The following is a 19673-nucleotide window of genomic DNA, read 5'->3' on the forward strand; positions in this document are numbered from 1 at the left end:
AGAGAGGAAAAGAGAAGGGGGAGAGAGAGAGAGAGAGAGACAGAGAGAGAAAGAGAGAGAGAGAAATTGGAGCTTCCTTTAATAGACATAGGAAGCAGCGTTTTTTTCTTTTTCTTTTTTTTTTTTTTTCAAAACTGGCGGTCAAGCGTTAAGTAACTCCCGTCTAAATCCACCTGCTAGAAATGAACTTGGGTAACCCCCCAGGGGTGCACAAAGACAGGGAAGACAGTAACATACTCCATACTCTTTCCCACCCCCCGTTGTACTGCTTCCATTCTTTCTGTTCTCATACACAAATGCCCACAGCTTCTCACGCCGCCCCTCTTACCCCCCAACAACAAACACAGCAAAATACATGCTCCCTCGGTCTCCTAAAAAAAAAAGGCTTTTCCATCTCGGTTGCGACACAGTGATAAGGGGTAGCGAACATCTCATACCTGGTGTGAATGCTAATCAGTCAGGAGTTCTCCTTTTCCCAAGACAGGGAACTGTTTCCTTCCAAATTTATTAGAACCTCCTCCACTGCCTCTTTGAAAAACCTTCTTTGTCACCCTCTCCCAAGTCCCGATACTTCTTTAAAAAAAAAATGGCTTCGGAGCTCCTTCTATTCTTGATATTGATTCTCTCTCTCTCCCCCCACCCCTCCTCCTCTCTCCTGTCTGTGTCTCTTCTGAGTGGTCTATTGATAAGTCCCTGGAGGCACTGGGTCAGCCTGCCCGTAGGAAACCAGACACAATGCACAAATCTCCGAGTGCCATTCTGCCATCAGCAAGCAGACCACGTTTAGGAGAGAGAGAGAGGGAAAAAAAAAAACAGTAGAGCAAGAGACAGAGAGAGAGAGAGAGAGAGAGAGAGAGAGACCAACCGAGGGAGGGAGAGACTGAGAGAGAGGAAGAGAGAGGGGAAAGAGAGAGAGAGAGAAGGAGAGAGAGAGAGAGAGAGGGAGAGAGAGGAGAGACGGAGAGAGAGAGTGTGTGAGAAAAAGACTGATTGGAACAGGAGGGAGAGAGAGAGAAAAGGAGAGGGAGAGAGAGCGCGAGAGGGAGAGCGGCACTGCCAGTCAGGTTAATCATCCCTACTTTAATTAGCTGTTCGGCTTAGACATAAAACAATTGAATTTGAATGATCTGTCAGCAGGCTCGGCTGAACCAAAGGGGAAAAGCGAATATTACAAAAAGACTGTTGGTGTGTTCTGATAAGCAATACTGCTCGTACTGACAAATCCTCAAAGGGGGAACTATTAAAACTTACAACTAAACAAAAAGTGCAAATACAAATGGCATTAGACAGAGGTCTTTAAAAAATGGAGTTTTCTCCCCTAGTTTTATGAACCATAGATATTTATGTGCAGGTGTCAACATATTAGGGGTTTTCGTGTAATGTGTGAAAGTTTATTAACGATGGTCTAGGAGTGTAGCAGACAGATGCTGCAGAGAACAAGACAGGTACAGTCGGATGCCGAATCTAGATCCTGGAGGGAGATGGATGCTGGAAGAAGAGGCACTGTGGCAAGAGATCAGCACAGACAAAGTCAGTGGGCAGATAGGCAGACAGATTTTAGGCACGGCACGATCTCATCTAAAAAGGCAAAAGTTCTGATGCAATATAAGGTGCAAAACAATCCATCCACCCTTCTCTCCCGGGTGCACTCCAAGGTACAGTTAAAATGGATTAATCTTTGTGACAAACAGAGCTGGCAAGGCAGACTACGGCAGACACTGAAGGCGATTTGCAGACCCATAGAATACAGAGCTAGAATAAGCCCCAGAGATCAATCTCTCCAACTCCCAATTTAGCAGATGAGGAAACTGAGGCCCAGAGTCCACACTAGAAACCAGGATTCTGGCAGCCCACCAGGCCAGTGCTCTTTCCATCGCACCGGCTAACCTAGAATATTCTTTGAAGATCTGGCCCAACAGGTATGAAAATCACCCTTGCCTCCCAAATAAGAAGGTTCCTCCACCTATACAGTTAGTGCACAAACCTACAATTTTCCAAAATGTTTAAACAGCCAAATGGAAATATAATTACATATATAAATATATTTCTATTTTATATATATGTGTGTGTGTATGTATATACATGCATATATATAGAGAGAGAGAGAGTGAGAGAGAGTGAGAGAGAGAGAGAGTCCATTTTGAATGCTAGGAATAAGGGATTTAAGTCTTTAATACATTCTTGGGGAATATCAGAAAAATATAACATTGTAGAGACTTCATCTCAGCAAGATATAACTTGTGTCACATTTTCAAGCTAATGAAGGCTAGTGGATTGATCTACAAAGACCTCACCCTGAGTTTACAATTCGCTCTATGAACATCATCTGCTATATATCACCATGTGAGAAGATGTGGTTTTTCTCATACACCTCATTTCTAAAATATAGGCACATTGTGGGTGAAAGAGATTGAGTCTTTCAGCATACAATGTAGTTTTAAGGCACTGATAAGATTTTCTACCCGAATGATTAGGCATATGCAACTTTTCCAATATATTTCAATTGAAAATGAGCTACTAAAATAGAAAGGGGGAACTATATTTTCTGTCCACAAATGTGATAGTGTCTTTTTGGGGATACTATGATCATATTCAGTAAGGATTCCCTTTTGACAATGGGTAGTTGAGGGTCTATTTTTTAAATGGTGAGAGGTGCTTATGAAGAGAAGAGTGCCATCAGATATTACCGGAGAGATTAAGTTTCTTGCCCTAAAACAAGAAACAGAGTGTGTATGAAAGCGAAAACTATCTTTCAGTCATGCTTCAGCAACAACGTTGCTACTTAGGGAGAAAGAAGAAAACCGAAAGAAAAGTCAGGCACCTGGGAGCCCACTCAAAGACAAATAATCTGACAGAAGTCATAGCCAGAGTAATTTAGTTTATTTGCACTCCAACCTCTTTAACAATGGCTGCTATGCCATGCCTAAAACACATGATCTACAGTCAATCAATTTGGAAAGGGGGAAGAAATCAGTGATTTTGACAATGGCAGATCCTTTGGCAAGCCCCAAAGTACCTGACAGACAAGAGCCCAGAAGAAAGCAGTAGAATGCTTAGTAAATGTGTGTTGGTGAACTGAGTAAAAAGAACAAGAACTTTGGAGCAAACACATATTTATATATAACACTGCCAAAGTCATAGCCACTCTGAGAGCCTCAGTTTTCCTTTCTGTAAAAGGTGATGATATTGGTCCCATAGGGTTGTCTTAAGGATGACATGAGCAAACATATATAAAGTACACAGCTAGTCATTACACAGTAGTTATTATGGAGGAAGGCATATCTTGAGGGTGTAAACAAAACTGTATATTATGGTTGTGCTGAATGTGTTATATTCAAAGCATGCAGGCTCAAGGCATGAAAACATATAGTAAAGCAAGGATGTAATATACAGACCTCTACTAGACAGGATTGGCAGTAGAGATTATAAAGTTTAGAACTAAATTCCTAAAATCTAAACTTTAAGGATGTTAGGTCATTTGAGGTTGTATTATTTCTTTGTTCCCAGATTTTACTATATTTCCTGGCTTTTAATAATAATGATGACAAACATATTACTGAGTAATTGGTTTGTCCTAAGCACTCTGCTAAGCGCTTTATATTTTAAAATCATACTTTAGCATCACAAGAACCCTATGAATGAGGTACTACCAATATCCCTATTTCATAGAAAAGAAAACTGAGGTATAGAAAGATTATATAACTTGCTCAAGATTATGCACCTAGTAAGTGAGGAGCTGGGAATTAAATCCAGGCAATCTGACTTTAAAGCCTGCATTGTCAGCATTGTACCATACTGGCACACAGTAGGTATTCAGTCAATATGTATTAAATTAATGAGAAAATGAAAAAGACACTAGAAGTTTTATTTCATTGGAGATAAGTAAAAATCTGTGCACAATCACTTGAGAGAATCTTGTTTTTGAATGATAGAATCTGTACTTCTGTAGCTCACTTCAGGTGTAGTCCTTTGTCAGAAAGCAGGGTGAGCCATGTCCCTGCATAGTGTTGAAAATGGATGCAGGGAAGATTGCTGACCATGATCACCCAGGGCATTTAAATATCTGACGGCATTTTCAGCACTTTGAGGGTAGTGTTAGCACAAGGGTTATTAATTGGCTTAATTCCAGTTCGGATAATTACATCGTGTCTCTTTAATTCTCCCCCGACTATGCCATTCTTTACTTCCTGTCACAAATGTGCTCTTTAAAAAAGCATATGAACACACATAAACATATAGTTATATTTAAGGTTTGCATAATCATTCAGGTGCTTTTTTTTTTTTCCTAAATGATCAGTGTATAGAAGCCCTGTAATAAATGAATGGGTAAAAGAATTAAAGTCATTGCAAAATAAAGATAACTAGTTGAAGCTTTTTGTTTGGCAATGAAATAAACAGATTTTTAAACCATTTCCTTGGTGACAGAATTCCAATCACATTTTTTTTCTCATGGGCAGATATTTCCAGAGCTGATGACCTGCTCATGATAAGCTGATTTTCTTATATTATATAGTTTCCAGGATTAAAAAAATACCAGTGAAAACTCTGATATTTTGGAGTAGAAAATGAGACTAAGTCCTGAGTGGTAGAGCATATACTGAACTTAGGGGTTTTCAATGAATTATTAACCCCGTCATTAGCCTTGACTTATTTGGCAGGTTTTTTTTTTTTTTTTTTTTTTTTTTTTTTTTTTTTTTTTTTTTTTTTTTTTTTTTTTTTTTTTTTTTTTTTTTTTTTTTTAGATCTCTAAACAAATTACTAGACTAATCTTCAAATTATAGAAGAAAAAGACAACAGACCTTAATTTATTAAGCTTAGGAAAGTTTGACAGTCATAAAGAGATACAGCCTCTTCTCCTTTTTCCAAAGAATTCTTGGCCTTTGAAATACTGTGTCTACATGATACTAAAGTAACATTCCCAGATGACTATGTTTAATCATGTGCACAAATAGATAAATGCATCCATGGTAGAGCATAATATATTAGGCCTTTTTAGTGTACACCTGTATGAATAAGTCTTCAAATATAGGGAGTACAGAAAATAAGAGAATAAAGGGTTAATTTATTTAGTATGCATGAGGGTTTCCAGATATTTGTTTCTTCAGCTTTTAGTTCAAAATTCCATGCATACTCTGCACGTAATAATAAATGCCATAATTCAATGTATGTCATAATTTGATTTACTTTCAAGCACCTTTTCTGGTTCAGCTCTCAAAGCCTTCCTTCTTATAAACTTTCTCCAAATTATTTTTTGTGGCCCTCTGTAAAATAGCATTTAAAATCAGTATTCCTAAGATGACCCTCATGCTAAAGAGAGATTTGTATCAAACTAGTCCATATTTCCTTTTGAGAAATGGTCAAGTCCCATGCTCTTATCTGAGAACAAGCCACATAAACATATAAAACAGCCCTTTCCCATCTTTTTAACCCCTGTAATAATGATAGCAGTCTTTCAGTGACTGTCCTCTGGTTTGCTACTCATTCCTTTAAACTGAGCTCTTCCAGGACAAGGTCTTTCCATTCTACTTGGTATATTTAATGTATTGTCCAGTATCACCCCTGCCATGGTGGTAGATGATATCCCAGAAAAGCTGGAAGCAACAAATTTTAATTCTCTTTGTTCTTCATATGTAAATACAAATTTTTCTCTTTGTGTGCCAAGTTTCCAACATGTAAAGGGGGCATACTTATCCTAAGATTAGTAATTTGATGTTCAAGAAATAATATTTCAGGGTATAGTATTTAAAAATGAGCTAGTGAAAAGCACTTGTTTTGGTTATTTTCATAGTATTGCCACTATTTTTATAGCAAGAAGTACTTGAAAAACATGTTCTAAATTGATAATTTAAGTGAATTTTGAATTCAAAAGAAAAGTGGACAAGATTTATCCTGAATATTAGTGATAGTAAGCACTAGCACTTGGTTTTTAAATGCCATTTAGGAACAGCCTGACAGATTTTATAGAAGCAGAAGGTATTTAGGAAATTCTCTGGTTCTCTCAGTTTACAGAGAAGAGCTGAATGGCAGAGATATTTTATCTGACAAGCTTAAGGTGAAAAAACTTGGTAGAAGCAAACTAGTTCTGGAACCCAGTCTCTGTCCCTGGTTCCACACTCTTCTTATTTATACTTTGCATGATGACTTTTATACTCTTGAATCCAAATCTCCTCTCTTTTGGACGTATTTTAGTGAAGGAACTCTTAAATTCTGGGGCTGAGAAAGGGGTAAAATATTCCTAATGTAGTCTGATAAACACACCACAAAGGAACTATAGTAGACTGAAAAATGGCCCCCCAAAAGATATGCATATCCTAATCCCGAGAACCTTTGAATGTTACCTTACATAGCAAAGGGGTCTTGCAAACATGATTAAATTAAGGCTATTAAAATGAGGAGATTATCCTGGATATTCCAGGTGGACTCTAACTGTAATCACAAAGGTTCTTNTTTGTCTTCGCTTTTTTTTTTGACAGTTTATTTATAATATGTCTCAGTGAAGTCTTATTTGGTTTGAATCTGATTGTAGCAGGGTTTTAAAAGAGAGAGGCAGGAGGATCAGAGTTAGTAGCAGGAGATGTGATGACAGAAACAAGAGGTTAGAGTTATTTGAAGAAGGGGTCATGCACCATGGAGTGCAGGGTCCTCTAAAAGATAGAAAAGGCAAAGAAACGGATTCTCCTTTATAGCCTCTAAAAGGAACTGGCCCTACTAACACCTTTACTTTAGTACAGTGAAACTGATTTGAGACTTCTGGTTTCAGAACTGTAAGAGAATACATTTGCATTGTTTTAAACCACCAAGCTTGTGGTAATTTGTTATAACAGCCACAGGAAATTAACACAGGGACCATCAGCTACCTTGATCTGGACATAATCTTTCAACACAGTTGAAATATTTCTTAGCTCTTTAAAAAAATTATTTTAGCAGATATATTACCTTACTGGTTCAAACTGAGTTTGTGATACAAGAACCCTTACCAGTCTTCAGAAAAATATTGACTAGGATAAGTCAAGAGGGTCTTTTCCTCCTGACACTAAGAGCTTCCTTCTAAGTTGACATAAAACAATCCATCTAATGATTGTTGGTTAATTGATCAGTTGGCTGCAGATCCATCTAATCACATTTGCCCATGCCCTGTCTTATAGTAACTCTTCACTGGTGGTTTGGCAATTGTATCTCCAAGTTAATCTACAACAGGAGTTCTAGTTAGAAGCAAAGAGACGGTTTCAGTGTCCATTTCTTGAGTGCCAGAAGACCTGAACTCATTCAGAAGTGAATGCTCTCTTGCTAGCCCCTCACTCCACATTTTTTCTAAGCTGTCTTAACAGAGGTCAGAAAAAAAAGCATGTGGCAGCCTATGCAATTTTTTTTTTTTTTTTTTGAGACAGGGTCTTGCTCTGTCACCGAGTCTAGAGTGCAGTGGTATGGTGTGTGTGGTGTTCACAGCTCACTGCAACCTCAACCACCTAGGCTCAAGGGATCCTCCCACCTCAGCGTCCCCAGTAGCTGGGTGGGACCACAGGGGTGTGCCACCGTGCCAGGCTAATTTTGAAATTTTTGTAGAGATGAAGTTTTGCTGTGTTGCTCAGGCTTGTCTCAAACTCCTGGCCTCAAATGATCTTCCCACCTGGGCCTTCCAAAGTGCTGGAATTACAGGTATGACCCATTGCGCCCAGCCCCTATTCATACTTTATTCTAATGACTCTTTTGCCTTAATGTGTCATTGCGATTCAGTTACTGCATACATTCTACAGAATAGTGCTCCTAAAGGAGTGGTCCTTGGGCCAGCAGCACCAGCATTGCCTAGAAACTTGTTAGAAACATAACTTCTTGTGTTTTATTCTAGACCTACTGAATCAGATGCTCAGACGTGGATGTCTGAGTGTGTATATTTTAACAAGCCCTTTAGGTAATTCTAAAGTCTAACTGAGAAAAACTGTCATAGGACAAATCTGTGAGGTTCATCAAGGCTAATGAAAAAACATGTGGGACTCTGAATGAGATAACCTGCTAATCTAGGTGTCATGGTCACTCTGTCATTTGCCAGCTATGTGGCTTTAGATTATGTTCTTAGTCTATTTGTCTCCTCATCTGTAAAATGGAAATAATAATAATAAATAATAATAACAAATTGCTCTATGTGAAAAGTTAATGTGGGACTTAACAAGATCATGTATATGAAAACACTTTACAACCCCAGGGTTATTATTATAGAAGAAACATCAATTTGGATTGCAAGTATCCTGGGACCACATTGTTGGTGATATTGTCTTAATATTTCATATTAACTAGGGCTCCCAGGTAGTAATACTGAAAAACAGTTCAAGAAGATCCAGATGTCCAATTCAAGCCAAATGAAGGCTAGAAGTCTATAGATGTTTAAAAGGTGTGATACTGAGTGGAGGATATGCTGGCATTATTAGTCTCCAGAACCAAGTGACACATTTCTTGATTTGAAAGTCTACTTTCTGTTTATCAGGTAGCAGAATTTACTGACAGTTTTGAACTCTGTATGCCAGTGAAAGTCTATGGCTTATGGGATTCAGAACTGTAATTCTTTATCAATTTCCAATGATACTCAGTTTTAGTAAAGTGGCCCATGATCTCTTTCATTTCCAAACCATATTCTCAAATAAGCAAGAAGCTTCAGAGAGCTCACTCAACAACTGATGATGGCCGTATATTTTTTCAATAGAAAAGACATAAATCCTGGTAGGCAGAAAGGACACTTCTGATCAGGATTGAGATATTTTTACATGTTCAAGTCCAAACTCTTAGTAGGTTGAAAAGAACTCAGATGCAACCAGATTAGACACAATTATGATTTTTGTGGCAAATCATCAGAATTTTATCCAATCTCTGAGTAATGAAAATTTGCAGTATTTCCCAACAGCTCTATATAAGTGGGGAAAAACACCTCATAAAAGACAGCAAAACATCTCCTTTCCTTCTTTCATGAAATCATGGTGATGTATGCCTTTTGGCCTGAGGGCTAGTCTTTCCTCTGAAGACTAATGTCTGCACATAACATTTCGGCAACCCCTCTGTGCCTTGCAGGACAGTTGTGTGGCAAAGATTCCGTTTGGGTGGTTGTTTCCTCTGAGCCAGTCACACTGGTGCATCAAGAGAAGCAGCTGCACCTTTTAAGAGCTCTGTGTCCTTAAGCAAGTCATCTGTCCTTTCAAATTTCATAGACTTTTCATTTGTAAAACATGAATAATATGTGCTTTACCAATCTTACAAATTGTTCTGAAGATCAAAATGGATGATGTATCCAAAATGCTTTGTAAACTAAGAATCTCATTTGGTTGGTGTTATTGATGTTGTTATTTACTCTTTAGCAGGAGGGTAAAGATACATACAGTTATATTGGGTATGGTACCTTGCATATTTTTAGACATCTAAGTTTTATATGCCTCCAAGATTTCCCCCTGAACTTACATTAATCCCTTTTGTCAGGTTACAACTAAGGTGGTGACTAAGGATGTTAATTCCTTTAAGTCCCTATAGGATCTTTATTTTGATCATGATTAGTTATACATGAAATAGACACTGCTGCAGAATTTACAATGTTTCCATTCTGGTCAACTCAACTTTGAACATATTCCCTAAGTAAGAACAAATTCAGTATTATAAAACTGAAGAAAACATAGCATCCAAAGCTGGTATTGAGGGCATGAAAATATCTTCAAAGGCTGTTTCTTGATTGCTTAATATCAAAAATCTACTTAGAAATGTCCATTAGTTCAACAAGCATTACTGAAGAAAATTTGTAGCAAAGCTACTGCGCATCAACATTTAAAAGAACAGGAACATATAGTCTACCACAAAACAAAGTGTTGTTGCTTGAATTGCCCAAACTTTGTTTAAACAAAACTGAATTTCACCTAAGTTGAATTCAGGTGAAGAGCTCATAATGCATGGTTGGTATTTAGATAGTTGCCATAGTATGTGGTACTCAGTAAGTCCTCAAAAAAGGAAAAGAAATTAACTATGTGGTACAATGTCAATATAAATCATTAATGTAATTGTGCAAAGAATACTTCTGAATATATTGAACTGCTATTTGAATCTTTAATTGTGTATACAATTCCACCTTTTCTGCTGTGCATCCTTAACTAGAATATATGCTCCCTGAGGACAAGTACTGATTTACACGTCTCCAAATTTCTCGCTACCTTCAGTACAGTGGTTTACAAGTAGCATTTGCTTTCAAACTATCTGCTGTTTAATTAGCTTCACTTTTTATTGGCTTTTCTTGGGGGGGTAATTTATGCACATAAAGTGTCCATAGATAAATACATCATTATTACTGAGGTGAAAGTTGTAATTCGTAATTTTTTTTTAAAAAAATATGTATTGGGCCACTTATTTTTCCTGTGTGACACTTATTCTAATTATAGAAGTGAATAGAAAAACATGATTCTCTTTTAAAAGGTGCAGTTTACGTGCAACAATTTTAGGAATTCAGCAAATTTGACAAGTAGAGTCATTCTGCACAATGATAGTGATGGTGAGGCTCTATGCACTATGGTTTTGACAGAAAATATTTTAAATTAAAGCAAGCTACCCATAAAATTACATAAACATAAATATGCACTATCCCACAAACACAATTGCATATCCTTTAACTTAGATTAATGCAAAGAAAAGATATATTCTTTTGTTCTAGTGGAATACAAATGACGAAGACTAATAAATGAATAAATAAAGCTCTAGGTAGCCAAATCAATGTCTGCTCAATTCTGGTCAAGGAGGTGAAGTGAGGTTTCCCTTTGAGTCAGAGAATGTAGTGGATAAAAAGGACGTGAATAGCTGGGGGGATTTCCTGAGGCCATTGCAGACCAGCTCATGCACTGTTAAGAAGCTCATTTTCATGAGACTTTTGGTTGCATTTGTAACACTTGCTCTAGGTCCCCTAGAGCATTAAGTGCCACATTACAGCACTACAATAACAGGACTAAATGCGAGAAAGTACATTACAAGGTTCTTTTTCTTTCAGCTCTAAATATCTAGGAGTTTGTAGATGTTTTCAAGACTGTTTTTTCTCCTTCATTTTTCCTTTTCCACCAAGCCCCACACACTCCTTTCAAATAGAACTAAGTGGAAAGGACTGTTTTGTTTCTAGGTAAAAACCTAAATTCTTGTACATAAAAAAAAGTCCAGTTGTAAAATCTGTAGTATAATTAATTGTTTCCATAGGTAGAATATATTTTATTTTTTATAAAACCTGGTCTGACTGGTAAGTTTGTTCTAGATTAAGGATTTAGCTACAGTTTGGTGAGTGTTTGTTCTTTATTAGGCTTGGTGCATATTAATTCGTACATATTTTAACATTTCACTACTGTATTAAATTATTAATAATTTGAAATCATTAGCTTGTACTGACACCATTTTTCGGAAACAGTACCGCCTGTTTCTTCTACGTTCGGTCCAGAACAAAAGTCTGAAATCTAATTTGTCAAGAAAACAAATGTATAATTCAGGAAAAGAATAGGGGACAGGTACAGTGGCTCACGCCTGTAAACCCAGCACTTTGGGAGGCCAAAGCAGGCAGATCACCTGAAGTCAGGAGTTAGAGACCAGCCTGGCCAACATGGTGAAACCCCGTCTCTACTAAAAATATAAAAGTTAGCCAGGCATGGTGGCGGGCACCTGTAATCCCACCTACTCAGGAAGCTGAGGCAGGAGAATCGCTTGAACCCAGGAACTGGAGGTTGCAGTGAGCTGAGATTACACCATTGGACTCCAGTCTGGGTGACAGAGTAAGATTCTGTCTCAAAAAAAAAAAGCACAGAAACAAACAAACAAGATCGCTTATTACAAACCCAACTCTGAGAAATGACCCAGGCAGGGAGCAATTAGGGCCTTACATTATTGGCATACACAGCAGGACACATAGGAGTGTGAAGAAACTCATGGAGGACTGTCTCTCCTAACACCTGGTACTTTTTACATTGAACTCTTTTAGGGATTAATGTTTTTAAATATAAATTTTACTAAGTGCAAATATTTTTAAGGAAGACCCCAATTGTGAAAAAACTATGATGAATAATGTAATCTTTTGTCACTGATTAATATACAGTAGAAGTGCATTTGTGACTTTTGTTTTAAAATTATCTGTCTTGCTGGGCGTGGTGGCTCATGCCTGTAATCCTAGCCCTTCGGGAGGCCGAGGTGGGTGGATCACCTGAGGTCAGGAGTTCAAGACCAGCCTGGCCATCATGGAGAAACCCCATCTTTTTTTTTTTAAAAAAATTATGTCTTATTAAAGTAATGTAAGTAATTTTATATTTGTATTTCTCTTTCATTTAGTGATTGGTATTAAAATTATAATAAATCATTAGCATATATCCATTATTGTTATTCAGAAGCATTGGAATAATTTCATTTACTAATGTGCTGCTTGGGTTTTGTTTTTATTACTTTCAGGTGATCAAGCACGTAATTTTTTCTTACAATCAGGTCTGCCGGCCCCTGTTTTAGCTGAAATATGGTAAAGTGTTTTCTTTTATAGATGAACCTAATTTTCTGATAATATGTTGTTTTTTATAATATAGTGTTAACATAAAATTGTTTTCAGTTACATTCTGTTGGTTATTAAGACTATTTCTGCCAGGCACGATGGCTCACCATAATCCCAGCACTTTGGAAGTCTGAGGCAGGAGGATTGCTTGAGGCCAGGAGTTTGAGACTAGCCTGGGCAACATAGTAAGAACCCTGTCTCTACAAAAAATTGAAAAAAAATTAGCCAGGTATGGTGGCCCACACCTCTAGCCCCAGCTACTCAGGGAGGCCACGATGGAAGGATCACTTGAGCCCAGGAATTCAGTGCTGCGGTGAACTATGATTGTGTCACTTCACTCCAGCCTAGATGACAGAATGAGACTGTGTCTCTTAAAGAAAAGTATTTCTTCAGTTTTTTGGAAAATAAATTTTATTGAGCAAATGAGTGAAAATAATTTGGGTTTAGTTCTCTAGGACAAATTTCTGATTTCATTAGAATTTCTAAGGAAAGATATTTACATTATCACTGAGAAAAATTTCCTTATAATTTGGCAGAATCTAAAAATCCTCTTTCTGTTGTTTTGTGGTTTCATTTATTTCATAATCTATAAAGCTCAAATCACTCCTCCCTTCCCCTGCTCCTTCTTTAAAGAAACTATTCTCTGTAATATTTGTTTTTTTTTTAAAAACATTTACAGTAAGTAACAACCCTGACCCCATCTTTCCACTTGGAATATTCTGCCTGACAGAGTATGAAGCACATAGCAAGTATTCAATAAATATTTGGACAAATGAATAAATTAAATTTAGAAGTATTATACTCCTGAATTTTTTCTACTAAACTGGTGGAATTCAGTCCAAAGGTCTCTAGATTCTATATAGATAGGTAGTGTTTTATTAGTTGTTATCTCTGGTCAGTATTTCTTAGTGTGTAGGTTTTATCTTTTTGTTATTAGATACATTTTACATATTATGTTATATATATTTTAGATATATATATGTTTTAAATTTAGTAATGATGTACACATGAATGCTATATCATTGTTTTTACTTCATCAACCCCCAAAATAACATTAGTTTTCCCACCACTACCCCACATACCAATTTACCTACCTCATGCTGCTTTAGGACTTTATCAGACCTAAACAAGGATGGGAAGATGGATCAGCAAGAGTTCTCCATAGCTATGAAACTCATCAAACTGAAGCTTCAAGGCCAGCAGTTGCCTGTGGTTCTCCCTCCTATTATGAAGCAACCCCCTTTGTTTTCTCCATTAATTTCTGCTCGTTTTGGTATGTATATATTAACGTAAATACCCATATTTGCTACTTAAACTTTATCCCTAGGCATATTTGCATATTAGAAAAAGATTTGTTAGCACAAAATGACAATCCCCAGATTGCAAGTTAATTTTCATGTTAGAGATAATAAATATTAAATTCACTGTCACAGGTAGAGTGTCCATGTGTTCGGATTTTCTAGGGACACTTCTGGTTTATTATGCCTTTTTTCCTGGCATCTGATCCAGTTAATGTCTCCTTTAACAACTCATAGTTGGGTGATAAATTATATGGTCTCCCTAGGTATAGCCAATACCAAATACTATTCTTAATTTCCTCTCTCTCTATATATGAGTAATATAGAAAAAAATTTGAGTAGTTTTAAGCTCAAATGAAATGGTTTGATTTGGGAGGTAATTTAAAATTTTATGTAAGTTGAAATTTTCTTTTTTTTTTTTTTGAGACAGTGTCTTGCTGTCTTATCCAGGCTGGAGTGCAGTGGCATGAGCTTGGTTCACTGCAACCTCTGCTTCCTGGGTTCAAGCAATTCTCCTGGCTCAGCCTCCAGAGTAGCTGGGACTACAGGCGCGCACCATCATGCTCAGCTAATTTTTGTATTTTTTTGTAGAGACAGGGTTTCACCATGTTGACCAGGATGGTCTCGATCTCTTGACCTCGTGATCTGCCCGCCTCAGCCTCCCAAAGTGCTGGGATTGCAGGCGTGAGCCACTGCATTTGGCCGAATATTTTGAAAATGTTTATTAGCCAGCTAAATTTAGGGCCAAAAGTTGCAGACTTTGGGCTAATAAGTTTACATATTCATCAGTAATAACCAGTTCGTATGTTTTCTGTTAATTTTAATTAGACAGTTTCTTATATGTGAAAAGCACTCATTTTGAATGGAACATTCAATTAGGTATGTCTATGTATCTAAAACATGTTCCTTCACTACAGATCTTAGAACACAGAATTCTAGAGCTGGTTATGGGCGTGTGTGCTTGTAGTTCTGGCCTCTTGGGAGGCTGTGGGTAGGATTGCTTGAATCCAGGAGTTTGAGGCTGTAGTGTGCTATGATCACACCTGTGAATAGCCACTTCATTCTAGTCTGGGCAACACAGTGAGACCCCCATCTCAAACAACAAACCACAAAATTATTTCACTGTTGTAGTGAACTTTTGATATAAATACCAAATCATTGTGTGACCATATTTATATGTTAGTATTCTGCAGTTAATAAATGAATAAAAGTCATCACTTTGTTCCTTTTAAAGATTTGTCCTTGAATTCATAGCAATGTTGCAAGAAAAGTCAAATATGTGACATACTTTTTTGCAAATAATGCATGTGCACATGTGAATCTCAGAAAGTATCTACTGCTTAGAACCTTTTTGTTTGGGAGGAGTGTGTGTGTGTGTGTGTGTGTGTGTGTGTGAGAGAGAGAGAGAGAGAGAGTGTGTTTTAGTCAAGTAACTTAGTAGCACTGTGTTTATTATCCCTTTACAAAAAACCTCGTTTGATCTGGTAATATATTGTTTCCTTGAGGATACTCATATTCCATTGGAAAAGGCTGCTTAGTTTTATTCATGATGAGAGAGAATATTTAACTTTTTACTAGGTGTTTTCTAAGTTCATACAGACCAGAATATTAATATTAAGAGCAGTAGTTTATCTCCCTCACTGCTGGGTCAAAGCAGTGAATTTTTTAAGGATAATTTCTCTGTGGTGTTTCTGTAAACATAGAGTCTGCCCACTGTACTGTAAACTGTTTGTTTTTTGTTTTTTTGTATGTGTTTTATAATTGATTTCTTAACACTGGAAGACGTGTTTTCTTTTTATTTTAGGAATGGGAAGCATGCCCAATCTGTCCATTCCTCAGCCATTGCCTCCAGCTGCACCTATAACATCATTGTCTTCTGCGACTTCAGGGACCAACCTTCCTCCTTTAATGATGCCCACTCCCCTAGTGCCTTCTGTTAGCACATCATCATTACCAAATGGAACCGCCAGTCTCATTCAGCCTTTATCCATTCCTTATTCTTCTTCAAGTGAGTACTTTGTTTCTAATGAGTCGTTATTTCATGTAAAGAAAGAAACTATTATATTTATGTTTGAACAGATAAAAATTTCTTTCATACTTTTCCTTCTTTTTTTCTTTTATAGCATTGCCTCATGGGTCATCTTATAGTCTGATGATGGGAGGATTTGGAGGTGCTAGTATACAGAAAGCCCAGTCTCTGATTGATTTAGGATCTAGTAGGTATGAATACCTAACTTTGATAACTTGTTATGCTTTCAATAAGAAGTCTTTATTTAACAAATGATTTTTTTTTTCTTTGAGATGGAGTCTTGCTCTGTCCCCCAGGCTGGAGTGCAGTGGCATAATCTTGGCTCACTGCAACCTCCGCCTCCCGGGTTCAAACGATTCTTCTGCCTCAGCCTCTGGAGAAGCTGGGATTACAGGCGCCCGCCACAACATCCAGCTATATTTTTCTATTTTTAGTATAGATGGGGTTTCACCGTCTTGGCCAGGCTGGTCTTGATCTTCTGACCTCGTAATCCACCTGCCTCAGCTTCCCAAAGTGCTGGGATTACAGGTGTGAGCCACCATACGCGGCGCGGCCAACAAATCTTTTTTTTTAAAGCTTTGAGCTTATCTGAGTTTTACTTTATAATGCCAAAGTACAAATGCTTAAGGTAAATTTACTATTTATAGCTCACATAAAATAAAGAATTATTAAGTGTCTGTGATATTTTATTTCTGAAAAAATACTTCATATAAACTAAAAATATTCTGCTACATTTTAATTAGCCAATTTTTTTGCCCAAAACTGTGTACTTTTCCTTTAAAAAATGTATACGTTTCCCAAGATGTCTCATACTCATTGTACATTGTTGATTTCTTTCTTGAGCAGGTTCTACTAATTGAGTATCTTTTACATTTTACAAAGCACAAATGCATCAGTGTTCATTACATTAATCATCCTTCATATAAATCACTATTATACTCTTCAGGGCAGTGTCCGGAGAGTGTTAGATTTGACCTAGAAGAACAACATTCATATCCCAGCTTGAACACTCACTGATTCTGTGACCTTGTTTTTTTCAACATCAGTGAGCCATAGTTTACCAGCCTAAAAGATGGAGATGGTAATATTTTTCAAGTTTGTTGGGAGGAATATTTGTAAAGGTCTTAGTACATTATAAGGCCTGGCACATAGTAGGTTCTTTATATGTGGTAGTTTCATGGAGTTCTATGCTTCTTATGGTATTTGCTTTACTAAAAATAGTGATAATTGCTTAAAATTTAAAAAAATGTAAAATGCAAAAGCAGTCACCATTATAGTATAAAACAGCAGTCTTCAACCTTTTTGGTTCCAGGGACTGGTTTTATGGAAGACAGTTTTTTCACAGACTTGAAGGGGGAGATGGTTTTAGGATGAAACTAATACATCTCAGATCATCAGGCATTAGACTCTCAAAGGCAGCATGCAGCCTAGGTCCCTCACATGTGCTGTTCACAATAGGATTCACACTCCAATGAGGATCTAATGCTACTTCTCATCGGACAGGTGCTAGAGCTCTCAGGCGGTAGTGCTCACTTGCCTGCCACTCACCCCGTCCTGTCCAGCCTGGTTCTTAACAGGTCTGTGGCCTGGGGGTTCGGGACCCCTGGTATATAAGATTCCTAATGCCTTGGTCTTACAAAGTTTAATTAAATATATTTTATTTAGTAACATAAAAATTTTAAATAAATTTTTTTATAGCTCAACTTCCTCGACTGCTTCACTCTCAGGGAACTCACCCAAGACTGGGACCTCAGAGTGGGCAGTTCCTCAGCCTTCAAGATTAAAATATCGGCAAAAATTCAATAGTCTTGACAAAAGCATGAGTGGATATCTCTCAGGTAAGCAGCATACAGTGCCGAAGAGCGTGAAAAGGAGCCTTTTATGTGGACTTCCATTAAAGAACTCTCATTTGAATTTATATTGTGTAGCTCATCTGACATTTTAACATCCAAAAAATTTAGCCAGCATTTGATAAATACAAATACCTTAAGTTGTATAGGATTTAAAGATCGATTCAACTTGATTACTTTCTTCAAAGTTTTTACTCAAGTCAGGCACTCAGATATACCCCCAGCTTTTTGGCAAAAGACCTGTTCTTTAAGAAGATCAAACCTCATCCTCTACGGTTTGCAGCGAATGGAGAGCCCTGGGTCACAAGGGAGAGTGTGTGGAACTTAGCCTCAGCTCGCTTTTCCTGAGAATCCTCCTCTGCATTCGGCTTTTTCTCTGCTTGCCCTTACTATTATAAAACCTCAGGTGAGCACTGCTCACCATTCAATGCTTTAACCCAAATGTGACTGTAAAACTTGGCTTTAGTTTGCTATAAAACATTTGAGTCCAGGCTAGAACATCATCCAAACTACTAATTGAGAACAGTGAAGGGGACATAAACAGAGGGTAATAGGCAAGTAGAGTTCCTACCTTCTAACTTGCCCACTCCTTCACTCAGCAAGAAATTATGATTTAGGACCGAGTAAAATAAGTGTTTAAAAATAATAGAGCTTTAAGTGCTAAGGAGCATAGAGTGGGAGATATTAAAGATGAAGAGTTCAGATGAGATATCTTACAGGAAGGGAGCATTTAAGCTCCATAAAAACGTTAGGATTTGGACAGATTGAATGTGAGGGCATTTGATGGTGACAAGAAATTAAGAGGGAAAAGTACATGGCCTATTTGGAGATTGAAAGTATGAAATAGGAGTCTAGGGTCTATAGTTGTACAGAGAGGCAAGGGAACAGGAAGTAAGACTTTTGGAATTGATTAGACAAGCAAAAATATATAGTATTTTATTTAAAGATACATACCTATGTGTTAACTATTTTTTAAAGCAAGAGAATTACGCATGCAAAATTCAGGGTAGTGGTTACCTCTTGTGGAAGCATGTGGATAAAGTTAAGGAACACAGATCGATTCAAGGCATTTATTAGTAATCTAGTTCTTAAGATGGGTGGTAGGTTCATGGGTGACTTATACTTCTTAGCTTATATATGCGCTTTGTATTTTTACATGTATTTCATGTTACATAACTAAGATTTTCTGTAATTTTATCAAATTACATGAAACAGTGCTTTTTTTTGACATTTTTTTACATTTTAATGTCTCTAAAATTAGAATGTGTGCTACAATTAGTGATGTCTTAGCACTGTGTCATGGTTTTATTAGCTTCTTTTACATAAAATGATATAGCCAGTGGGATCTTAGATTCGGTGAAATATGGTATTGAACTATACTAGAGATTAATGTAAAGTCATAATTGCTATTCTTTGAAAAAATGAACTTCTTTGTACCCTACATTTTGCATTTTAAAAGTTTCTTTTGGCCAGGTGTGGTGGCTCACACCTGTAATCCCGGCATTTTGGGAGGCTGAGACAGGCAGATCATGAGGCCAGTAGATCGAGACCATCCTGGCCAACATGGTGAAACCCCATCTCTACTAAAAATACAAAATTAGCTGGGCTTGGTGGCACGTGCCTGTAACTCCCAGCCATTTGGGAGGCTGAGGCAGGAGAATCACTTGAACCCAGGTGGTGGAGGTTATAGTTAACCAAGATTGCATAACTGCACTTCAGCCTGGCAACAGAGCTAGACTCTGTCTCAGAAAAAAGTTTCTTTTTGCTAAGCACAGTGACATGTACCTGTAGTCCCAGCTACTTGGGAGGCTGTGGCAGGAGGATTGCTTGAGCCCAGCAGTCCAGCCTGGGCAACACAGTGAGACCCACATCTGTATAAGATAAACGAGTAAACAGAAGTACCCATGAGTAATAGCATGTGCTTGTAGTCCTAGGTACGAGGAAGGATCTCTTGAGCCTAAGAGTCCGTA

The 19673-nt window shown here is 37.4% G+C and overlaps 2 protein-coding genes across 36 annotated transcripts in view; one reads left to right on the top strand and one right to left on the bottom strand.

Annotated features, from left to right (window-relative positions):
- The window catches only part of ZBTB20 (zinc finger and BTB domain containing 20), an 812433-nt gene that overhangs the window by 122876 nt on the left and 669884 nt on the right, over window positions 1–19673 (bottom strand). For 2 of the 35 annotated variants that reach the window (XM_017543545.2, XM_017543543.2), the window contains exon 1: window positions 438–831. The exons of the other annotated variants lie outside the window; for them this stretch is intronic. The gene's annotated coding sequence lies outside the window, so the exon portion shown is untranslated. Of the gene's footprint in view, window positions 1–437; window positions 832–19673 lie in introns of those variants that run through there. 35 annotated transcript variants of the gene reach the window in all.
- Window positions 12337–19234, top strand: LOC108314592 (intersectin-2-like). The gene is made up of 5 exons (XM_017543547.2): window positions 12337–12496; window positions 13636–13799; window positions 15629–15832; window positions 15948–16044; window positions 17552–19234. Exons 2-5 carry the CDS (start codon window positions 13667–13669, stop codon window positions 17796–17798), a joined length of 681 nt encoding a protein of 226 aa, XP_017399036.1. The 5' UTR covers window positions 12337–12496; window positions 13636–13666; the 3' UTR covers window positions 17799–19234.

The sequence above is a fragment of the Cebus imitator genome, unplaced genomic scaffold (assembly GCF_001604975.1).
Source record: "Cebus imitator isolate Cc_AM_T3 unplaced genomic scaffold, Cebus_imitator-1.0 Scaffold157, whole genome shotgun sequence".
Lineage (NCBI taxonomy): Eukaryota > Metazoa > Chordata > Mammalia > Primates > Cebidae > Cebus > Cebus imitator.